Genomic DNA, 21,282 nt, shown 5'->3' on the forward strand with positions numbered 1-21,282 from the left:
TCCCCCAGCCTCTCCTGACCTCACAGAACAACACAGCTAAGACAGCAGGACATACAAGGTGTAGGAGCAAGTTCTTGCACCATGGTAGTGCCCAGAAGTTCAACTCAACACCTGAGGTGCTGGAAGCATCAAAGAGGAAAGGAAAGCTCCAGAGGGACTGAACTCTAAGCAGACATGGCTCCACATGCAATTCATTGTTTAAAGGTTTCAGATGTGACCTGAATCCGAATAACTAAAACCAAATTTTAAATAGAACATCACTGTCTTGGCTACATTTATGGCAAGGGAAGGGTGGCTGCTTTAGCTGGATAAACTAACTGAGCTTTGATCAAGGGATAAGGCATGTGTACCAAATAAGTAAATAATCAAAAAAAAAAATCCAGAGTTAAAGATAGGGGATTGATCATGCAGGCTTTTTTACATGAGAGGATTACAATTTGCTGGTATTTCTGAATATCCATCATGTCATAAGTAGAGGACTGGTTAGCATTAGGTCAGAGGTTGGACTAGGTGATCTTGGAGGTCTCATCCAACCTAGATGATTCTGTGATTCTGTCCTTTACTTCTCTTGAGCCATGAACAGGCACCTGTTGTGATGAAACAACACAAGCCACAAATTGAAATCAGCAATGATTTTATTTTCCCCTTGAAATTCAGGTGTGTATTGCAACTCCTGAGGTTGTTTCATGATGAAAACTGACATGACGACAACAAATTTAATTTTTTGATTTGACTTCCATTCTTTCTCCAGTCTGAAATTGTAAAATTGCCCTGGCATTATTGACCTCCCACTCAGACTCCAGTTACACCAGTGAACTCTTATCAGCAAAATGTTCTCTTACTTATTTTTTCCCTAAATTCTAATTCTGGCAGCTTGGGTTGGTTGGTCCTAACACAAAATATCTCTCTACAGGGGGGTAGCTTTCAGACCAAATAAACTAAAAAGCCAATACCTGACACTTGTGTCATCACCAAAATTGCAAATCATATATTCAAAGAAAAGAAGTGTCACAGAACTTGCATCACAACAGCCAGAGAAACTTTCCCACTTACTTACTAATGTATTTTTCAAGTGCTCTGGAGATGACCTAAATTCAGGCCCCACATGGCTGTTAGAAATATTGCTGTTTCAGCAAAAACTGATGTTACTTCATTTCCAATGACATGGTGAATTTTTGACCTGGACCTTTTCTATCAGATCTTGAAACTTATTTAATTACCATTAGATGATCATATCTTGAAACTTATTTAATTACCATTAGATGAAGGGAATACTCAATTACAACCATTTGAAGATGGATTTTAATAAGCTGTGTAGCACCCAAAAAAAGGTCTGTATGTTGTTATTAAAACAGCATCCAGCTTTCAGGTTCCAGAAAGTATTTTCAGTCCCAATGATAGCAGAAAACTAAATGCTCTCAAAGCCTAAAAAAAAGGTGGGGGGAGGTATTTCCAAAACAAATTGTACACATATTGACTAGCTCTGTAATCTATGACAATATTTTGTCCTGTATTTCATTACTAGCCCATAAAGAATATTGAATATTATGATTTAAGCAGCTCCTATAGTTTCAGTGTTGTAGATCTTAAGTAATTCTGTAAAATATATTTACACTACATTTTGTTCTGGGTGCACAACACAAAATGACCCCTTATTTTCCAGAAGATTCCTTGAACTGAAAGAAAAAAAAATATAACGAAGCTTGCTCTATAAATTTCTGGTTGATTTCATTCCAAATCACTGAAGATCTTTTGGTCCTTTCTTATTTTACCTAGGCTGATAAAGTTATTTTCAGCTTTTCAGAAAAATTCACAGCATTGGAAAAATCAAGCCAAACTCTGTGTGATGTTTTGACTCCAGTTTCCCTCTTCATCCACATTTAGCAAAGAGGACTGTAAAATATTTTATAGAGAATAAAAAAACTCATTTATAGCATTGCCAGAACTGTTTATTTTGTGTTTTAATATTTTATTGGTAACCACTACTCATTTCAAGCCCTGCACTGGACTTTTCATAAGTGGCATAAGAAAATGTAAGCTGCAATCTTGCTCTTATTTAACAGCCCACCGATGCCCATCCCATCAATTACTTCAGAGTAAGCTCTCTAAAGCATCCTTGTTAGGTGTAGCTCGGAATATAAAACAGGTCATTTTGTTCTCCTTTGTTGTTATTAAATGTCTAGAAATCTGAAGTGTAAGAGAAACCTTTGAGGTCAGCTGCCCTACCCTTCCCACCAGGACCAGTCCCACTGTCTGGCTTTATTTCAAGTCAGGGCAATAATAAAGGAACCCAAGAAGGAACCTCAAGTGTGGAGGAAGGAGCAGCCGAGAGGGGCTGGGCTGGGCTGATCACCCCAGCCCCTGTGTCACAGGAGGAAAGCAGTCGAGTTTGGGATCAATCAGCATACAGGAGAAAGACTCTTTAAATAACTAGGATAACTATTGTCATTGCTTTCCTTCATCCTCACAGACGTGAGCTTACAGATTTAAGATGTATTAGGAACCTTAAACTTCATTTAGAGAGAGGTGAGAGGAAAATATGTAGCTGCTCTAAAGCAGCTCGAATTCTTCATCTGGAGTCCCTGCCTGCAGACAGTGCGGTCAGAGCAGGAATTCACTGCCTTCCTGGAGTTACTTGCTGACCAGATGCTGCCGCAGCAGCAGTGGTTTCCTTCTAGCATTCTTACGTCGAGCTTTTGCTCCTCTGTAAATGAGGGCTGAGTCTGTACCCCTTGAGAAACACATCGCAGCTGATGGCTTTGTATCAATCTGGCTCGTCATTCCCGTAAGCATCAACAGGCTCCATGGGCTAAAACCTCTGGCTGGTTAATTGGGTTGGTCATTGGTATCTCTTTCTCAGAAAGAAGCCATTCTGGGACGGCGAGTCTGCGGTGATCTGCTTCATATAGGACTGAGACGAATTATGTTCACTTACAAGCAGTGCATTTTTATCCCTTTGTGTTTAGCAAGAGAGAAACTGGCATTGCTTTCCTTTTTCTCTGCCTCATCCACCTCGAGGAGTGACTGTGGAGAACATAACAGACTCCAACAGAAGCTTTTGTTAGGAACCTACAACAATGGCTCTGCAATTTGTGCTGCCCTTTGAAATGTGTGGTGCTGCTTGTAATCACTAAAGCCCAACATAGGCAATTTGAGCAGGGACACATGAAAGATCACCTAACCAATTACCTGTACCTTGTGGAATTATTCCCGAGATGAATATGATGCTACATATTCATGTCATAATATCAAGTTTGATGCTCTCAGGATGTGCCAAAATATAACTCTAAGTGAACATGAAAGTCTTCCAGGATGAAAAGTTGTCCTCATTTCAAGGAAGAAAAAAAAGACAAATGCAGTCGCACTGCTATTGATGGAAATGATGTCTGCTAATGATGTGAAAGCTGGAAATGCAAATTGAGAAGCTGTCAAGTCATGTGCGGTACAACTCAGTAACCTCCCTGTGATCAGATTATAAAAGGGAAAGGAACATCTGCAGTTTGTCATGTTAGGAGCAAAGACTGTATTAGCAGCCTTTTAGCAGCATTACCTAAAGAAAGTTCATTTTTGCTAATGATGCCGTCTGCAAACAAGCTCATGTCTAAAATTTCACATACAGCTCAAACACGCCTACAAAAGGCAGAAGCTGTACTGTGGCATCAAAAAAAAACATAAACCAAGGAAAAACAATCTCTGTAATTTTGTGTACAGCATCTGCTTCACTCTACTCTACTACATGCACTCTGATAGCAACCATCGTTATTCTCACATCAAAAGAACAGCAAAATAAAAATCAATATTCTTTCCAATTCAGTACTAGTTGCAGAGGTCTCAGTTGAACATCACTATTCTTACAGAAATAAAACCCCACATTTAGGCAGGGCTTGCTGTCTTTCAAGGCATGAGTGGTTGACAGTCCTACCTCCATGAATTAGGTGCAACTTTGAGAAAAAAGTTCTCCTGAAGTGAGACTTGGGTGTTCAGTATGGTTTTATCCCTAGAGTTTGATGTTCAGAAAGGCCAAGTACTTAAAACTTCCTCCTGGGTCAATTTCCACATCTCCATGGACCTCACTGAAGCTTCAACAAGCCGGTGCAGCAAATGACAAAACTTTTCCATGGGCAGGCACAAAGAGCTCAGGCCAAAAGTCAAATCCTGATTTTGCAGTTGAACACAGCTTCAAAAAGATCCCTTACATACCAAATTCTCTGTCCACTAAGAGTTCATTTCTTTGAAAATTTGAGTATTTTGCAATACTATTTCCTGTACTTTCTTTCTTTCTCTACTGTGGTAACAATACTTGCTTATTCTTGAGATGCAGGTTTGGTTTGTTTGACATTTGTAAAGTACACATCCATATGGTGAGCAAATTTATTGCAACGTGAAAGCATTTTCATTTTCATATAGACTAAATTCTACATGGCATTGCCAGGGTACTGTGAGAACTCAAAACTTAATAACTTTAGGAGATTATTCTGAAGAAATTCATTAAAACATTTTGAAAATCTCAAACTTGCAGCAATGTCATTTCCGTAAACTTGTTTAAAAACATGACACAAAAAGCATTTATTTCAAGTACATTTACATAAGGAGTGTTATTCCTTAACATTGTAGGAGCAATTTCCAGGTAAGTGATAAAGATTCAGCAAAAAGCCTGTATTGGTACAGTTCCATGTAAGCCAGGATGCTACAAAAGCTGGTTAAAAGCTCGATCACTAATATCCAGCCATGGTGCTGGGATCAAGGGGCACCACAACTGGCCACAGAAAACAAACCATCTGCCAACGAATGGCAGATCCCATCCTCTTTCTCTACTAAGGAAAGACAAACTAGTCTCTATGGATATAACTAATTAGAAAGGGATGAAAAAGAAAACAAACAAACAAACAACAAAAAAAACCCTTGGAACACCCAATTCCCAAGCCTTCTCCTCTGGCTTTTGTCCTTGCAGGGCTCACATTTTCCCCTCTGTGTACAGATGGTTATTCCATTCTGTAACACAAGCAGAGATTAGCTTCAAGCATCACCCTTACCTTTCATTGAATAAGACCTCGATGCCACTAAAATTATTTGTAGTTTCCTTCTTCCATTTTTTAAAATCTTTGCACGATTCCAAGACCTATCTCCCCTGTGCTCAACACCTTCCCGGAACCATTTGATGTGTTCTTAGCCCTGCACATCAGTTAGCCCAGTTGCTCGATTTGCGCATGCATAAACTTTTAAAGAGCAATACTTGCTAAGTGTTAGCCTAAAGCTAGGATAACTCCTCAGTTGTCAAAAAGGAAAACCAGAAGACTGCATAGAGTAGCAAATGCTAATAAAAATTAGTAGTGTGGGGAAGAATGTATAATTTTCAGGAGCTACTCAACTAAAAGCCGTAACTCCTCGTCTCCCCTGAACAGGAAAGGTCATCTAATCCTCACAAAAGGAACTGGATAAAAGGATTTGAACCTACATTGAAAACAATCTGTGCTGTTTAGGTGATAACAGAAGCAGATCTTGTCATGCAAAAGAGTTAATTCTTACCTTCTTAGTGGTTCCCAGTTCAGACAAAAGACAATTGGAACAGCTGGGGCCTCTCCAAACAAACGACTGGTATGGACAAAGCTCTCTGTTTTCTTCCCTCCAGCAACCTGCTTCTGAAAGATAATTCTTTGGATATTCACTTTGTGAAGTGCAGTGACTTACATTCAAGAAGAATGTAAGTCACTCCTCATAGTATTACCACTGCATATCCTAGAAAGATGAAATCATTCTAATTATGGCAACAAGAATTTGTACTCAACACAGTCCAAAATCTTTCCTAATTTAGAATCATAGAATCATCTAGGTTGGAAAAGACCTTCAGAATAATCATGTTCAGCCATCAGCCTGACCTACCAAGTCCCATCACTAAACCATGTCCCTTTGTGCCACAATCACACGTCTCTTAAATACCTCCAGGAATGAGGACACCATTTTTCTGGGCACCCTGTTCCAATACTTGGCTGCCCTCTCTCCATGAGGAAATTGTTCCTACACATCATATGTTACTTTTCAATTCAGGTGCTTAAGTTATTTCTAAAACAAAAAGGTTATAGAAAATTAACACAAATATTTATGCTTTAAAGTCAGAATACGTAAAATTTAGTAAAATGAACTGAAGTTTCTTCCTCTAACACAGCAGGAAGTATGGTACTTCCAGTGCTGTATAACAAAAGCAAGTCAAGCCTTAAATTACAGTAGGTATGCATGGCTATGACTTAGTGGAATTAAAATAAAGAACAAAACAAATTAAAAAAACACCCTAACCCTTCCTCTGGAAATTATTTACTTCAGAATTCTTGGATGATATATAGCAAAATACTTTTCCATTTTCCCCTCACAGTCAGGTAATAATACAATACGTTGCTGAATTGACTCAGAAAGGTTTTATGTTAAGAACACAGCTGTTACTACATACAATCACAATGCTTTTCTGATGCTTTTCCAAATGTAGTTGAATAGCAAATGGTCTATTTTCAATAAATTCTAAGAAAAGCATTTGAGACTGTTTTCTTCTCTTTTAGATATTAGAAAATTGTTATTGCATATCGACACTAAATGTTAAGCAGTAATTACAAAACCAAGTTTCTGTTGCAGATTAATCAAGTTGGTATGTTTGGTGCATTATTCTCTATGTTACAATTATTATTGAACACTTCACGGCTCATTTTATATAAGTTTAGTGAAATCAACACTGATATTTGTGACCAGGCCCAGAGTAAATGGCAAAAAGGTCTCTGTCCTACAAACCAAATGTCCTCGGGACATATAAATTTATTATCACCACAGATAAGGGAGAAACTAACACTAAATGTTTGCACTCTGATTTTGTATAACATTGATAAAGAATGGCAGAATTACAAGAGGTAGGCAACCAACTCACTGCATTTCATCAATGCATTTAAAAGCTTTTCTTCACTTGTCCACTCAAAATGCCCATAAATAAGCTCAGTCACAAAAAATTCCTCCTAGATTTCTTTACACTACTTTCTTGATTAGAAACTACTGAGTGCAGGAATAATTTGTCAGAGCAAATGCAAATGCGAAACAGCATTCTCTACTTAGCTTTGAAAGGGAAGTCAACACTTAAAAGAAAACAAGACAATTTTGTTATTAATTAATAACTTTTATACCTCAAATTTAAAAATATTAAATCAGAAACAATTCAAGATTCATGGAGAAAAAATCTGGAACTATATACATGCATAATTAAGAATATCTAAATTTTTGTCAATATTAATTTTTGTACAAGTTCTTTCACACAGTCATATTTACAAACATCTGTTTAAAACATATGAACATACATCTTTAATAGAATTTACAAATCATTTGAATATATTTTTTTCTTAAAAACAGAAGACCATTTCACTGAGTTGACAAACATTTGGTTTCATCATATGGTGGGATGGAAAGTTATCATTATCCAATCATTTAAAAAATAATTATGCTATTGGTACCCGAAATTATCATATATGGCTTTAAATATCTCCCAAATGATCAACTCACGAACACAAATGAAACTCTATCTGTGGAATATTTCTAAGTGTTGAGCCTTTCTTTGGGTTAGGTCCACAACTCTGCAAACACATTCTAAGCATATACTCAAAAATAAGAAGTCCTTCTAATTTTACAAAAATAAAAAAATTAAAAAATCCCTGCTTCCAGTAAAGTCAAACACATACTTAGTATCTGTAAGATGGGATGAATGGGAATGAGTTTTCTAGACATTCTAGATTCCCATATAGATATATATTTTTTTTATTATGGTATAACACTTTTGAACAGACAATATTTTGGGATATTTACAGGAATCAAATGACAGATTTCTTAAATAAGGATGAATATTTATTCCTCAAAATATGTACTTTTTCCAGAGGAAAAAAAAATCCAAGGAAGTTTTGTCCATAATGTCTAAATTACTGATGCAGTCCAACGAGACCTAGTAGTATGGTCTCACCTCACACATAATCTGAAAATTTGGCAGCTTGATTGTTTTTGGTCTTGTTAGGAAAAGAAATGAAAGTTTTGGCTTTGGCAAATCAGTCAGCTGTCTCCTTTGAACACCATTCTCTAGAGCTCCTGCACAGATTGTTCCACAGTTTGTTCTTCTATGGGCTGCATCGCTTCCTGAACGTAAACTATGAATTCTGAAGCCTCTCCACCCTGTGTATAGACAGTCACTGTCTCAATCCCCTCCACTTCATCTGAAGAGACTACCAGGTGATGCTGTTCAGACAGCTCCACTGAAGCCTGCTGCAGAGTCTCTTGTATCATCAAAGTGTGATTGGCTGACTGCTCCTCTTCTTTTACCTAAGAAGAAATTGAAGAGGTTACAGAAGTTTCACCTTTCCAGGAAATAACTGGTACTGTGATGATTAATGCACACACAGCACAGAAATTAGAAATCAGACAGTTTTGAAAGAAAATATCAGTTTTACACAAAATTTGTAATGATCACTTTGAACAAGTGTATAGCCATACAAAATACTGAAAGCAGTAACTCAGAGTCTCATTTACATGCATGGAGAGCTATGAAGCTACAGAAACACAGGACTTTGGGAACAGCTTTAATCTCTCACCAGTCATTCACTCAAAACCAATCTCATTTAAATAAATCGGAAGTCAAACAGCTCCTCCAGTATCACTGATGTGAGAATATGTCTAAAACCACATGAAAAGACACTTAGAACCCCCGTTTTTTAATTTATTTTAAAGCTCGTTAAACTACAAAATTCATTGTAACACTACTCATTGTAACCTAAACTTAATGGACTTTTATTTAAAAAAAAAAAAAAAGTGAAATGCATTAATGAAATACCTCCCTAACACTGGTTTACAAGGCAGCAATTTTTACATGATTGAAAGGATATTTACAGTAGCAACTGAAAATAACAGACTTTTTAATAAACATTTTTCCTGTCAAAAAATGTAATGCAACATATTTTGGTATCAAATTTAAAATAACTATTAGTGAATTATCAGACTACAGTACTCACTAGGATTCAAGAACAGATCTTAATTCTTCACCCCATCCAGACAACATTTCTGTGCACAGTGCTCCAGGCCAACAACAGCACACTCAAAAACTAAGTCATGTGTAGGAAATGCATTCTTACAAATATTAATGATAAAATAAGGTTCTTTTGGGTAAAGAATGGGATTGCTATTTTTACACATGCAAGAATATGGGAAGGCATTTGTTGAGTGTTTTCAGTACACCACCACTCTCTTTGTTCATTGAAGCTATTTTATTTGCTTGAGCATAAAAGCCGACCCACTTGCATCTGCACCACATGGTTAATCAGATCCTCTCTTCCTTTCCCATTTGGAAAACAGGTAGTTTTTATTAAGGCCTATTTCCCTTTCATTTAGGCTTAGCAAACGTTCTATGAAGTGAGCTTGCAGACATAAATCATGTTCATTTCTCACCGTAAGAAAGTAACTTACTGAATTTGCAGGACGTCATATTCACTACAGAAGTGCTTTATTTCACATCATCCAGTGTATCTATAAATCACCAGCTTACACAAACAACAGGGCACGAAGACAGCATCGGTGGCTCACCGACATACCTTCACAGAAAGCAAACCTCCACAGTACTTCCAATAACCACACAAGGGGTAATATGAGGAGAACAGAGAATCAATAAATTATCGGTTTACTAGATTTCTGTGTAAACCTTGTATTTCAGGGCAGCGTATGTTGTGTTCCTGGCAGCACTGAAGTTGTAAGTGATTTTGAAAAAACAGGTCAAACATGGTAGATTCCAAAGCGTGGAAGTCTACTATATTACATAGATTAGTAACTTTAATTTCTATGAAATATTTCTATGTAGTAGATCATTTCTATGTGCTGCTTTCTAAGCAGTATTATTAGAACAATCAAGTCCAAAAAAATACACTGAAGTTCAGTATTGGTGCTTAGAAGGGGTATGGGAACAGTAGGGAAAATTACAGAGAAGTGTCCAAGCACGCATTTGACTCCTTGAAGACTTGGAAGGAGAAAAAGAAGTTCTGCAAGTTTATTTTCTAGGTGCTCTTTTTTTAACTTCATTTTTTTCCCTCCAAGCAAGCATTCCCGTTGCTGTACACTGACTTTCCTTATAACGTTTTTCTTCCACGTTTAAAATATCTGTCAGATCAAGAAGATTACAGAGATGCACAAACCCCATAGGACTCCATATCACTTTGAACTTTCACTCAATTCATCAGGCTATACAAAGCTTTTTCTTGAACAATAACAAGCCTGTTCAGGTGTTAAATTATTCAGAGGTCCCAAAGTCAGTATGTCTGTGGTACATTGATGAAATATAAGTGGATTTTAACTGGCGAAAGATTTAACTTCTAAAGAGAATCTTACCATTGTCATTGACCTTACTGCAACAGCACAGTTGTACCTACTGATGCTGACTCTGGCTTTGTTGCACAGGATTTAGATGATACGGATAAAACTATGGGAAAGGGATAAAGCCCTTTCCATGTTCTGTTTCTTTTACCAAGTGTACCTGAACATTTTAATTTGAAGTTATTTTAAACAGCGCCTGCTGGAATTCAAGCTCAATATCCTACAAAATTGGGCGATGCAGGTTGCTTTGTCTTGACACTAGAAAATTTGCAACCACACTCTGAAAAACAAATTTCTGTTAACACAAAATATGGGTAGCCCCAAAATTATCCTTTACTAATGGAAGCTTTGAGTTTCTGTTCAAGATGCAACAGGCTAAACCATAAAAAGAAACATAACACACCTTTCTTCTCTTGATGACATACCTTTTAGGATTTTTTTTTTTCTTATAGTGGGGGGGAAATTTTGTTAATTCAGGCAGAACTCCCCCTTTTTTAATTGCACCCTCCTCTTTCCTGAGGCTACTTGCTGAAGTGGCAGCTCCTGTTCAAAATGGAAGGATCCATACAAGATCTACTAATATAGGTTACAAAAAGTGGACAGAAGGTTCATCTCTGGTGGATTTAGGTAGGTAGCTGCAGTTAAAAATGTCAGGTAATTATTATCTTACAGTCCTTGATCCTGGGGATCTTCAAACATACACAGATACGAGTCTTCTAATATCATTTGGCCTTTCAATTATGTCGTGTACAGTAACTCTTGTGTTAGTGCATGATACATAATCCTCTGACAATGTGCCTCAGGCCAGAAAAATTACACTAAATTTACTAAGAGCAGCAAGAATGCACAACACAGTCTGAAAAGAATCTTGTACAGTCTCACTTTAGTCACTTTAAATCAAAACCCATAAATAATTTCAAATATAGTTCTTTGAGTGTACATAAATAATGAACAAAGGAAGATAAATAAAGCACAGTTGACATGAAAATGAAATGAAACCAGAATCTCATTCAATTCAATAGCAGCAATCTAATACTTATTCAGTTTTATATGCTTTTGAAATGAAAATGGCCAATAAAGAAAGTTAATTTAACCTCCCTACCTACCTTTATCGATATGGTTTTATTACCCTTGTCATACAGGGTAAAGAAGACTAATGCCCCTATTTCTAGGGATTCTAGTTTCCAGTACCTTTTTTTTGGACAGCTATCTGTAATCCTTTTAGTTTGACAAATTACCACATTATTTTGGATATTTACATTTCAAATCAGTTCAATGTTTACATGCTTCTGCTTGGTTCCTATTAGATCGTTCCACAGGGAATCATCTCAAAACGCTAATTTACATCCCTCAATTTGATGAAACAGTGGGACAGCTGCCATCAGAATGAATGAAGTTACTACACTCAATTCTTTTTATTGGCATCTCAAATCTTTTGAAGAGTAGCATCCATGACCTCTTTTCTGTTTGAGAGCCAGCTGAAAAGCATCTGGCAGCTTATCCTTTGCTAAAGAATGGCAGCAAGAATCTGAAGCCATACACAGCTGGCATACTAAACCAATTCATTACCTGCATAAATATTTTTTACTGGCTTAATGTGCCTCTCATGAAAGTTAATGGATCCTCTGCCTTCATGTCTTTATAAAAAGCTCAGAATTTCTAAATTATCTAAAGTTCTAAATGCAAATATCTGAGGGCCATCCAAATGACACAAAAAGTGGGTACCTCTTACAGGAACCTCTTCCTCTAAAACCAAGCAAGTCATTTTTATTTTGAGATAAATTAATTTAAGCCATTGAGGAAAATAATGCTTCTTCCCTTCCCTGAAAAGTAGAAAAATGAAATATGTACAGTAAATTGCTGCTAAAGCTACTTCTTTATTCTGGAGCTCATCCTCAGAAATAATGATTATCTTCAATTTTCTTTGAAGTCAGCAGGAGTACCAGAGCCATCGTGTTTAAAACAGCCTTGTTAGGCTTGACCCCAAATCCTCTGCGGAATCTCTCCCTTGATTTCAGACTGAATGCTGCCTTTCAGGTTGCCACGAAGAAAAAAAAAAGTTAATCACACAGATTTTGCAGGAATTCAAAACCTTACACTAGGTTACAGTTGCTTCTATTTATATTGTAAGACACCACAGTAAGAAAATTTACATATTAGCTACACAAAAGCTGAAAAGGAAAAGTGAATATAAGCTTTCTAGATCCCAGTGAGCACCTGGATATGTGATGTGCCAGCTTACATCGCTGCCTACAGGACTCTCTCATTTTGTTTGGTGACGCTTGGTAACTTGAACTCCATCCTTTCTTATTCAAGTTTACGTATAGATATATGAAAAATACACACAGACATGCACAGAAAAACGCTGTAATTTGATCACATGAATCTCTATAGAGAGCTACAAAACAAAGACAAGCTGGCACACCATAGTTTCAGAACAATAGGAGAATTCAATATGCAAGACTCGCTTTGCATAAAATAAAAAAATGCAAAGTGGCAAACAAATCTTCCTACTGGTGATTTTTAAGAATCTTTAGCCACTGGCTGGTCGAATACACCCTGACAGAGGGGCTGTGACTGGCTGTGTCCCCTGTCTGGCAGAACTCTGTATCACTATAGATTTCCTTCTGAGGAAATAAGGCAACGTTGCCACCATTTCAAGAGCTCTAACAGAGGGCAGTAATGTTCACAGGAGATTTTAGCTGGATGTTATACAGATGACAAGAACTCCACAGAAGCTAAGAAAGCAGGGACATCCTTCCCAAATAAAACTTCCCCTTACTGGCACCATCAAGTTAAACAATAAAGTGCTCTGTGTTCTAAAAGAACATCAGTCTTGATTATCAACCCATAGAGAACTGCATGTACTGGCAAATTTTCTGGACGAACCCAGCATCAAGTAGGCACAAATCAGAGCCAGGTTAAAATACAAAGAGTGTTGCTGAGGTACAATATGCAGGAGCCCTTGACATGACAGCCATGCTAATATTATTAGGTGCTTATTTTTGAAGGTGTGTTATACTATAAAATTCTGTTCTGTGATCATCTTCAAGCTGATGTGTAATCTTTGCTGTGTGTTGCTTCTGCTGTCACTTTGAAGAAAGTGGCTGTTGCCATGGTAGGGTTTTACCAGAGCCTGAAGAGATCACAGAATAAAATGATGAAAGGAACTAAAATAAAGGCTGAAATGCATGAAATTCCAGTGTTTTCCTAAGCTTGATAAAGATCTGCTTGGTTAGTGAAAGAGTTGATATATTTATTCTGCAGAGCAAGTTATTTAGAAATCCAGGTTGAAAACAGGTTACCATGCTTTTCAGGAATACACTTCATCCTAATCCTGCAACTCGAAGCTACAGAGACAGTAAGGTCAGTGTTGTTTTTGAATGGGAAAAAACAAGAAAGCGTTCAACAGCCAATTGCTCTTCTTTATTGGTAATATTAGTGTAGTGTTTTAGACCAGGACTTGGACTGTATCAGGTGTTCTACCTGAAAAAAGGTATTTTGTGCCCCAAAGGACTTATATTTTCAATATAAAACATGAAGACAGTAAGCAGATGCAGAAGAAGGGAAATGGGTGAGTACAGTATGAGGCAGCAATACCTTTGTGTAACAAGCAGCAGTATCAACAGACCAGTTGCCTAACTAGAGATAATTGGCGTCATCGTATTTCTGAAGACTAATTGAGAGAAGACAATGAGGTACAAATTGTTCTTCATTAAATATCCACATAACTAAGCACAATATGAAAGAAGGCGTTAAGAAACTTGTTTGGAAAAAATAATGAGCAATTAAATCTTCATGGACTGATCAAAGGTGAGAGTCAAAATCTCAACAGCTAACGAGAGACAGGACACTAGGTCGGAAAGGAGTACAAAGTCTTGGAAATGAAAATAAGGCTTTGTTGGATGTGGCAAAAAAGAAAGGAAGATCACGTGGACATCCTGTAAGACAGGCAGACTAGAGAGAAGTAATATTTAAATTGTTCTGAGTGTATACAAAGGGGCAAAGCAGCACCTGTGAATGTCAGAAAGAAGGAATATCAAAGTAACTGTAGCATAAAATAATGACAGCTTGGTCAGCCATTTTAGCAGAGCGGATAAAATGAGAACCCAAATAAAAATGAGCATGCACAACAAGTCAGCACCATTTAGCCCATCACCTGGATGCCCGAGCATCCTACCTGAAGAGGACACTAGCTTTCTGGCTTGATAAAAGGAAGGACTTACATCCCATCGGATTGAACTAGAGGCAATTAATAATGACCAGTTGTGCAGAAAGACTGGTATAATCACCTTAGTGACTAATAATATTAATTAGTGATTAATGCAATCACCTTAGTGATCATCAGAGTGAGCTTGAAGTGATTCCTCTACAGCCACAGGAAACAATTAGGTGATAGATGCAATCTCTAGACTGTGTAGAGTAGCCATGTAGTTTTGCAAAATGTCCACACAGACAAAGATCCTGCAAGTCAAATGTGTGCTGTATATTACCTAGGACATGAAGCCCTAAGTTTTTGACTAAAGCTTTTACATGCCAATGTGCTACAAAGAAAAGAGGCAGAAACAATTCTGTTAGTAGTGGCCACCCAGGTATATTATTGAGAAGAATAAGAAAATAAGGAAAAGTACAGGGATTTGAGGTGGTGATCAATACCTTTGTCATAGGTTTGTTGGATTTTTTCAGGGGTGTTTTGTTTGTTGTTGTTTTTGTTTTGTTTGGTTTGGTTGTTTTCCTCTCTGAGAGAACAAAGTGTGCTGCTCTGCTCTAGCTGTTTTGTTTCCATATATCAGACAGGCAGGATTTGTTCTGAATGAAGATGGATCTCCATAGATTGTTCAGACAGGAAAAATAATATTGAAAACAAGATTTAAAGCTTTAAACACTTATTTGTTGATAAGTTTCTTAAACCAGGACAATAACCTCTGCTCTAGTAGGACATACAAAACATATTGTGGGTCTAAAACCAGCAAATTAGCAGAACACTTGTTTACCCATATCTATGTGAAAATAGTTCAAAACATAGATAACACACAACTAAATTTAAATGGATCTTATGGTATACTTTGAGACTATCTGCTGCTCTGCTCAATAAACTGAGGCAAAAAGAAAAAAAATAAATTTGGACAAAGAACCCTACATAGAACCCTCTGTTTTAAAGAGGTTTGGTAAAAATAATATACCCTGCAGTTAAGCAAAATAAATTAAAACAAAACGTATCTTGTTACTGTTACACATTTCTGCTAACAAGCACTGGAAATGGACAAGCAACAACTCTAACAAAAAACAAAGATGCTGGACACTGTCCAAAAAGGAACAACTCTCTGATGTTGCTGTCAAGACAGAGTGATTCGAGAAACAAGCATTCAAAGACATTCATATTATGAAACCGAGAAAATGCACCTTGAATCTTGTCTCTCCAGAGAATAATTTACAGTTTGTTCTGCAAAAATAACAAGAGTGCTCATTTCTGAGGGAAATGTTTCTTCAAAAGAAGCTCAGTGTTTAAAACAAACAAATGCTTAGCTTATCGTAGAATCATGAAGGTTGGAAGAACTTTCAAGATCATCTGGTCCAACCATCACCCTACTGCCAATATTGCCCTCTAAATTATTCTGCCTGGGAGCTAGGAAAATAGGTCTCCTATGTAAATAATGGACTGAACTATGGACTGGCTCTGCTAGCAAAACAAACAAAAACACAAACAATTCAGTCTCCACCCTATGGAGTGAGGACAAAAGTGCATCTGTAATAGGTCACAAGTCAAATCCACATGAAGTGAAGTAACTTGTTTTACCATGCTTGTCCCTCCTCCTCCCTGCTATGTGCTCTGTTCCTACAGAAGTGCTTTTCCCCCAGTTTCTTGTCCATTTTTACTATCCACTATGAATGAGATTTCCTGTCTTTTTAAGCATTTATTACCCTCTTTCATAGTTATTCTTCAAACTTACAATTCGGTGCTTTCACATTTTCCCTACCTTGTTACATTTTTTTCTTTAAGCAGTGCAGAACAACTCAAATTCTATGCCATAAATAAATACCACCACTAGTTGTAGTGATCCAGACTGAATTACTATTAACTAAAATGGATTCAAACTGACAAGATTACACTTTTTGTGTCGTGCTGCAATCAAAGCTTCAACGTGGATTTTTGCCAATCTCAGCCCATACTGGCAGAACTTCACACTTGGATCCTGGTATTCACTCAGGCATGTGCAGTACTTTCCTTAGTGGCAGCATGTTTGCATGGCTGTCACACAACAGGATTTCTCCCAAATTAGATACCTAAAAGTTTAATCTTGATAATAGGGTAATATACTGGCTCTCAGGCAAGGAGGAGCTAAAGTCATTTCAAGTTCCAGACAGAACCTTTGAAAAGCCTCAAATACATGGCATGGTCATAGCCAACACCAATTCCCATTTCCCAGTCATAACGCAAATTTAATAAGACTACTTTACTTTTTTTTTTTTTTTTAAGTTTAAAATCATAATGATGAATCCTGATTCATCCTGAGATGTTTTATTGTTACACTGTCAAAGGATTTTCTTTTATAATATCATTCCTATGAAAAACAAATATAAGGTTTCCAAAGCCAAAATTGAATATGAATATATATATATATATATATATGTATATACATACACATATATACACACACACACGTATATTATTTCAACACAATTCAGGAGCTGGGAGCTTCAAATGGAAAATCTGATCTTGAGTTCAGCTCAATAATAATTTGTATTCATGATCTAATAAACATGCCTTATAAAGGCGTACATCTCAGGGAAATAATTTAATAGAACACTGTAAACATGATAATGTTTCTGTCTTGTGACTTAACAGAAAGAAATTAAAAAAGGAGATATCAGTCAGAGCCAGCAAATGCACTCAACTTATAGCAGTGTACTGAGAAGGACTTACAGACAAAAACAAAGCTTGTTTCTGCAGGCAGAAGTCTTGCACTGCCATGAAATACTCCAAGTACTGCACACAGAAGACACTTCCCCTAACCCGTGTGCTCAAGGTGAAGATGGCTGTGTTACTGATAGGTACATCTAGATTCATGCACAATTTTAGGAATCAAGGGTCAACAGCACTTTTATAGGTGAAAGTAAGGACAAAGTTGGAGGGAAGAAAAGGTAGACAAAGACAGTAAGGATGTAGTGTGACATACAGAGCAAAAAATACTTTGAAAATATATAGTAATTTAGGATTTAGAAGAAATTTCTTGGTGCAAATACAGAAATATGAAGATAACTTGTAAAGGCAGCTAAAAATGAGAGATGAAGGTGAGAAATGATGGGTTATGTATGTCCTTACAGGAAAGAAAAAAAACACATAACAGCATAAAAACCAGAACAATAAATGTTGTTAAGAAAAAAAATGGAGCCAAGCTGCTAAGCAAGGACTCGGGGAGGCCACTGAAGAACAAGAGTGGAAATTTAGTGACAGATGATGCTGATATATTGCTGACACCCGGAATGATTTTTTTTTGTCTCACAATCCACAAGTGAAGCTGAAGGTCACAGAATAGAGTGTGGAATAAATTTTCCAGTGGGAAAGTGAAATATGAACATGTCTTACGATCACCTCAAGGTTAACAATTAGGAACTCAGCATAATTAAAACCTGACAAAGTAGTAGGTACAAGTGAGTGATACCCATAGAAAGCAACCTGGTGTTAAAGAAAAAAAAGAAAAGCTGTCAGTTCTAAATAGGAGAGGATTACAGTCATGTTAACTCCATTTAAAAACATTTTCCCTGAAGTTAAAAAAAAAAAAAAAAAAAAAAAGGATGTGGCTATAATTCTGAAGCCATCTTCTGGTGGGAAGAGAACTGGAAACAGTAACTAGAGCTGTGTAATAGGTCAAATGTTTGATAAAATGTCAGTAGAAATATAAAAAATAAATAATAATAAAAAAGTGAAATGATAATAATTAAAAAAAATCTACAAAACTCCCTTCCTCTACTTCAATGAAGCCCACTCAAGGTAACTAGGAAGCCAGTCAGGTGTCAGTAGGCCTCCTGCCTCATGATACCCCTCTGGAAAAATCACAGATCTGCATACTTCTGCACACACAAACTGACAAGTCGCAAAGGCCACAGCCATTCCAGTAGCCACAAGAAGCAAGTTGGCAGAGGAACAATGCCCAGAGCATCTAAGTAAGGCATTAGTAAAACCTGATGTAAGCAGAGGTAGCACACAATCGCTCAGCATGAGATATACTTCAGTTCTGCACCGACTGATTTTGCTTCTCTGCAACTTCAAATTGGGGAAAAACGGCATTTTATAGCAACAGGACTCAAAGCGGGAAAAGAAAATGCAGCAAAGAGATTCTGTGCTCTGAGGATTTGATATTTGATTTGACATAGGAGTGGAGCTTATACCGGGCTTATGTTAGACCAATGAAAGTCATTAACGTATACAAAGCAAGGGAAAAAGCAGTGATCAATGCTTAGCAGCTTGCAAATTCAAAGTCAGAAATACGGATTTAAAAGTGACAGACAATTAATTTGTAATATGAATATTTACTTGCAAAATGCTATCCACAAATTCAGATGGTCTAACAAAGAAGAGGATAGATTTTAAGATGAATCAGAAATTGATCTGATTCCATACTTGAAAGATGAAAAACTGCTGAATGTTTTAAATTATGTTGTGTTGTTGCTGTTGTTTGTTTTTTTAAGCTTAACATTCCAGTATCACAAATGTAATTTCTTCTTCACTGCTGCCACTTACCTACGTTCCACTTTCTCCTAGACTGTTAGTAGAGGGGCCTCAAAAGACACATTTTTAAGAACAGTTTTCAGTAATACTGACAGATAGCACAAACACCAATGGCTGATGCTGCATTCAACCTTTGAAACAGGTCATATATGGAAGTACAGCATACACATTGGCAATGACTACAGTTAAAGTTGCTTTGAAATTTGCACATAAAAAGGACTGGAACATCTCTCCTCTTTAATGACTGAATTTACTTTCCAAATTTGTATCTGTTTTTCTACATTAGAGAAAAATCCCCTAAACTCTTACATAGTTTCTAAGCAAAATACCTGCTAAGTATTGCAAAGTAACATTTCAAAATGCTTTTCCTTAAAATTCTGCCTTGTCTCCCCCACATCTGGGTGGAAATCATCTAAACACTGTCTTCACAGACTATGGACTTTCCACTTCTGGGGAGTTATGACGAATTTAATATCTACAATACTGAAAAAAATAAATAAATACTGAACTCAGAAGTTAGTTCTGGCATTCATCACAATCACACTTTTGGTTCATTTAAATAACAAGAGCTACTTAAACCCTTCAGGAGTTTAAGAATTCTCATGTACTTTCCTTCCCTGATGCATCAACCACATTGAGTGCGGGGACCCTGAGAAATCAAAGAATGTAAACAGAATGTAGAAAGGGATAATAAACTAGGGAAGTATAATGAAACTGGCAGAACAAACATAGCTTGGAGAACACAATGGGAAGAAACATAAGATGTCAGCATCAAAATTAGCAGACACCTGTGAGGAAGAAATACTGGGCTTGATGTTCATACTCAACAGCCATCTCAAATTGAAAATGATTCACCTTCACTTGGTAATTATGTGTATCTTTCCGTTCTTAATTTCTAAAATGCTTTAGTAACACTGTACATTGCAAATATCCTTAGTAAAACCTGTGCAGTACACATATATATTAAAGTTACTGCTACCAGTATCTTGTAAGGTTTGTCTCATTTTAAAAGGAACTATATTGCCTACCATAATTTCTGTCACTTAATTCTTTATCAGTTGAATCCAGCATGTTTCCCACAAACAGAACCCTTGCAAAAGCCTGAAATTAACAAGCCTTTTTTTTTTTTTTTTTTTTTTTTTTTTAGAATATTGACCTATATCATCTGGTCTCGCACAATTTCCCTGGGAACAACAAAATCAATTATGTATCTGCTCATGTATCTGCTCAACCAACTACAGTTCACTTGATTTTTTCTTTATCTTTCCCCAGTGTGGGTGATCACACTGACTTCTCACATAAGCAACTGCTGTTAAGGAGCATCTGTAAATCCTCTTCTCAGAGCTGTTTCATGCCTGCAAACTGCTTGTGTTGCAACCCTCATTAGAAAGACAGGAGGAACTCAAATTTAGTATAAGTTTTGTTTGCTTGACTTTAGCCCCATATTACTTGACTTTAGTACCCCGAAAGTCTCTCTGGCCACAGGACAGCACTACAAAGTGATAGTGGCTCATCACTGGATATGGTCGCATAGTTGTACACAAGCTGTAACCCTCCACACTCTTCTGTTTCTGGCAAAAGTCTGTCCCAAGGATCTCCTGACTCTTGACAGTGGGACTAAGTGATGACCCACAATACAGGTATGCTATTTTAAAAAGTCTGAAAATGCTTATATATATATATCCAGTCACATTTTATGTATTTATGCTGATGATTGTGTAATTTATACACATAAACACACAGGGGTATAGGTGTATAAATGTCTGTGCGTGTGCATATAAACATAAGTACACACAACACAGAGCCAAAATTAGTTGAGAAGAAATTCTGTACACATTTTTCACACTCATTCACAATTTAGTCCTTGCAGAACAATACGCATTTTACAACAAATATACAAAAATAAACACCGTTGTTTTGGAGAAGAGAAGAGCTCTTACCTGCTTCACCACCGTCACAGTTCCAGGTGCCATGGTAACTACAGAAGCAACTGCAGTGGCATCGTGGGTTTCTGAACCCAACTCAATGATTTGCTGCAGGATGTTTACAGCCGTTGGATCAAGTCTTTCACCTTATCAGAAAGACAGCAAGCATAAGATCATTACCGTAAAACAGCTCTGAGGGGATGTGAATCTATGTGCCAGAGACACTCTTTCCCCTCATGCTTTAACCCTGATTCACAG

At 37.0% G+C, this 21,282-nt stretch overlaps 1 protein-coding gene across 1 annotated transcript in view; it reads right to left on the reverse strand.

Annotated features, from left to right (window-relative positions):
* Positions 1-6,576: 6,576 nt before the first annotated feature.
* ZFAT (zinc finger and AT-hook domain containing) overlaps positions 6,577-21,282 on the reverse strand; it is a 91,917-nt gene continuing 77,211 nt past the window's right edge. Inside the window, exons 15-16 of the mRNA XM_068672699.1 lie at positions 21,040-21,170; positions 6,577-8,334 (exon numbers count right to left, since the gene is read on the reverse strand). Of these exons, the coding sequence (XP_068528800.1) occupies positions 8,095-8,334; positions 21,040-21,170 (371 nt within the window). The 3' untranslated portion in view covers positions 6,577-8,094. The remainder of the gene's footprint in view (positions 8,335-21,039; positions 21,171-21,282) is intronic.

The sequence above is a fragment of the Anas acuta genome, chromosome 2, assembly GCF_963932015.1.
Source record: "Anas acuta chromosome 2, bAnaAcu1.1, whole genome shotgun sequence".
Lineage (NCBI taxonomy): Eukaryota > Metazoa > Chordata > Aves > Anseriformes > Anatidae > Anas > Anas acuta.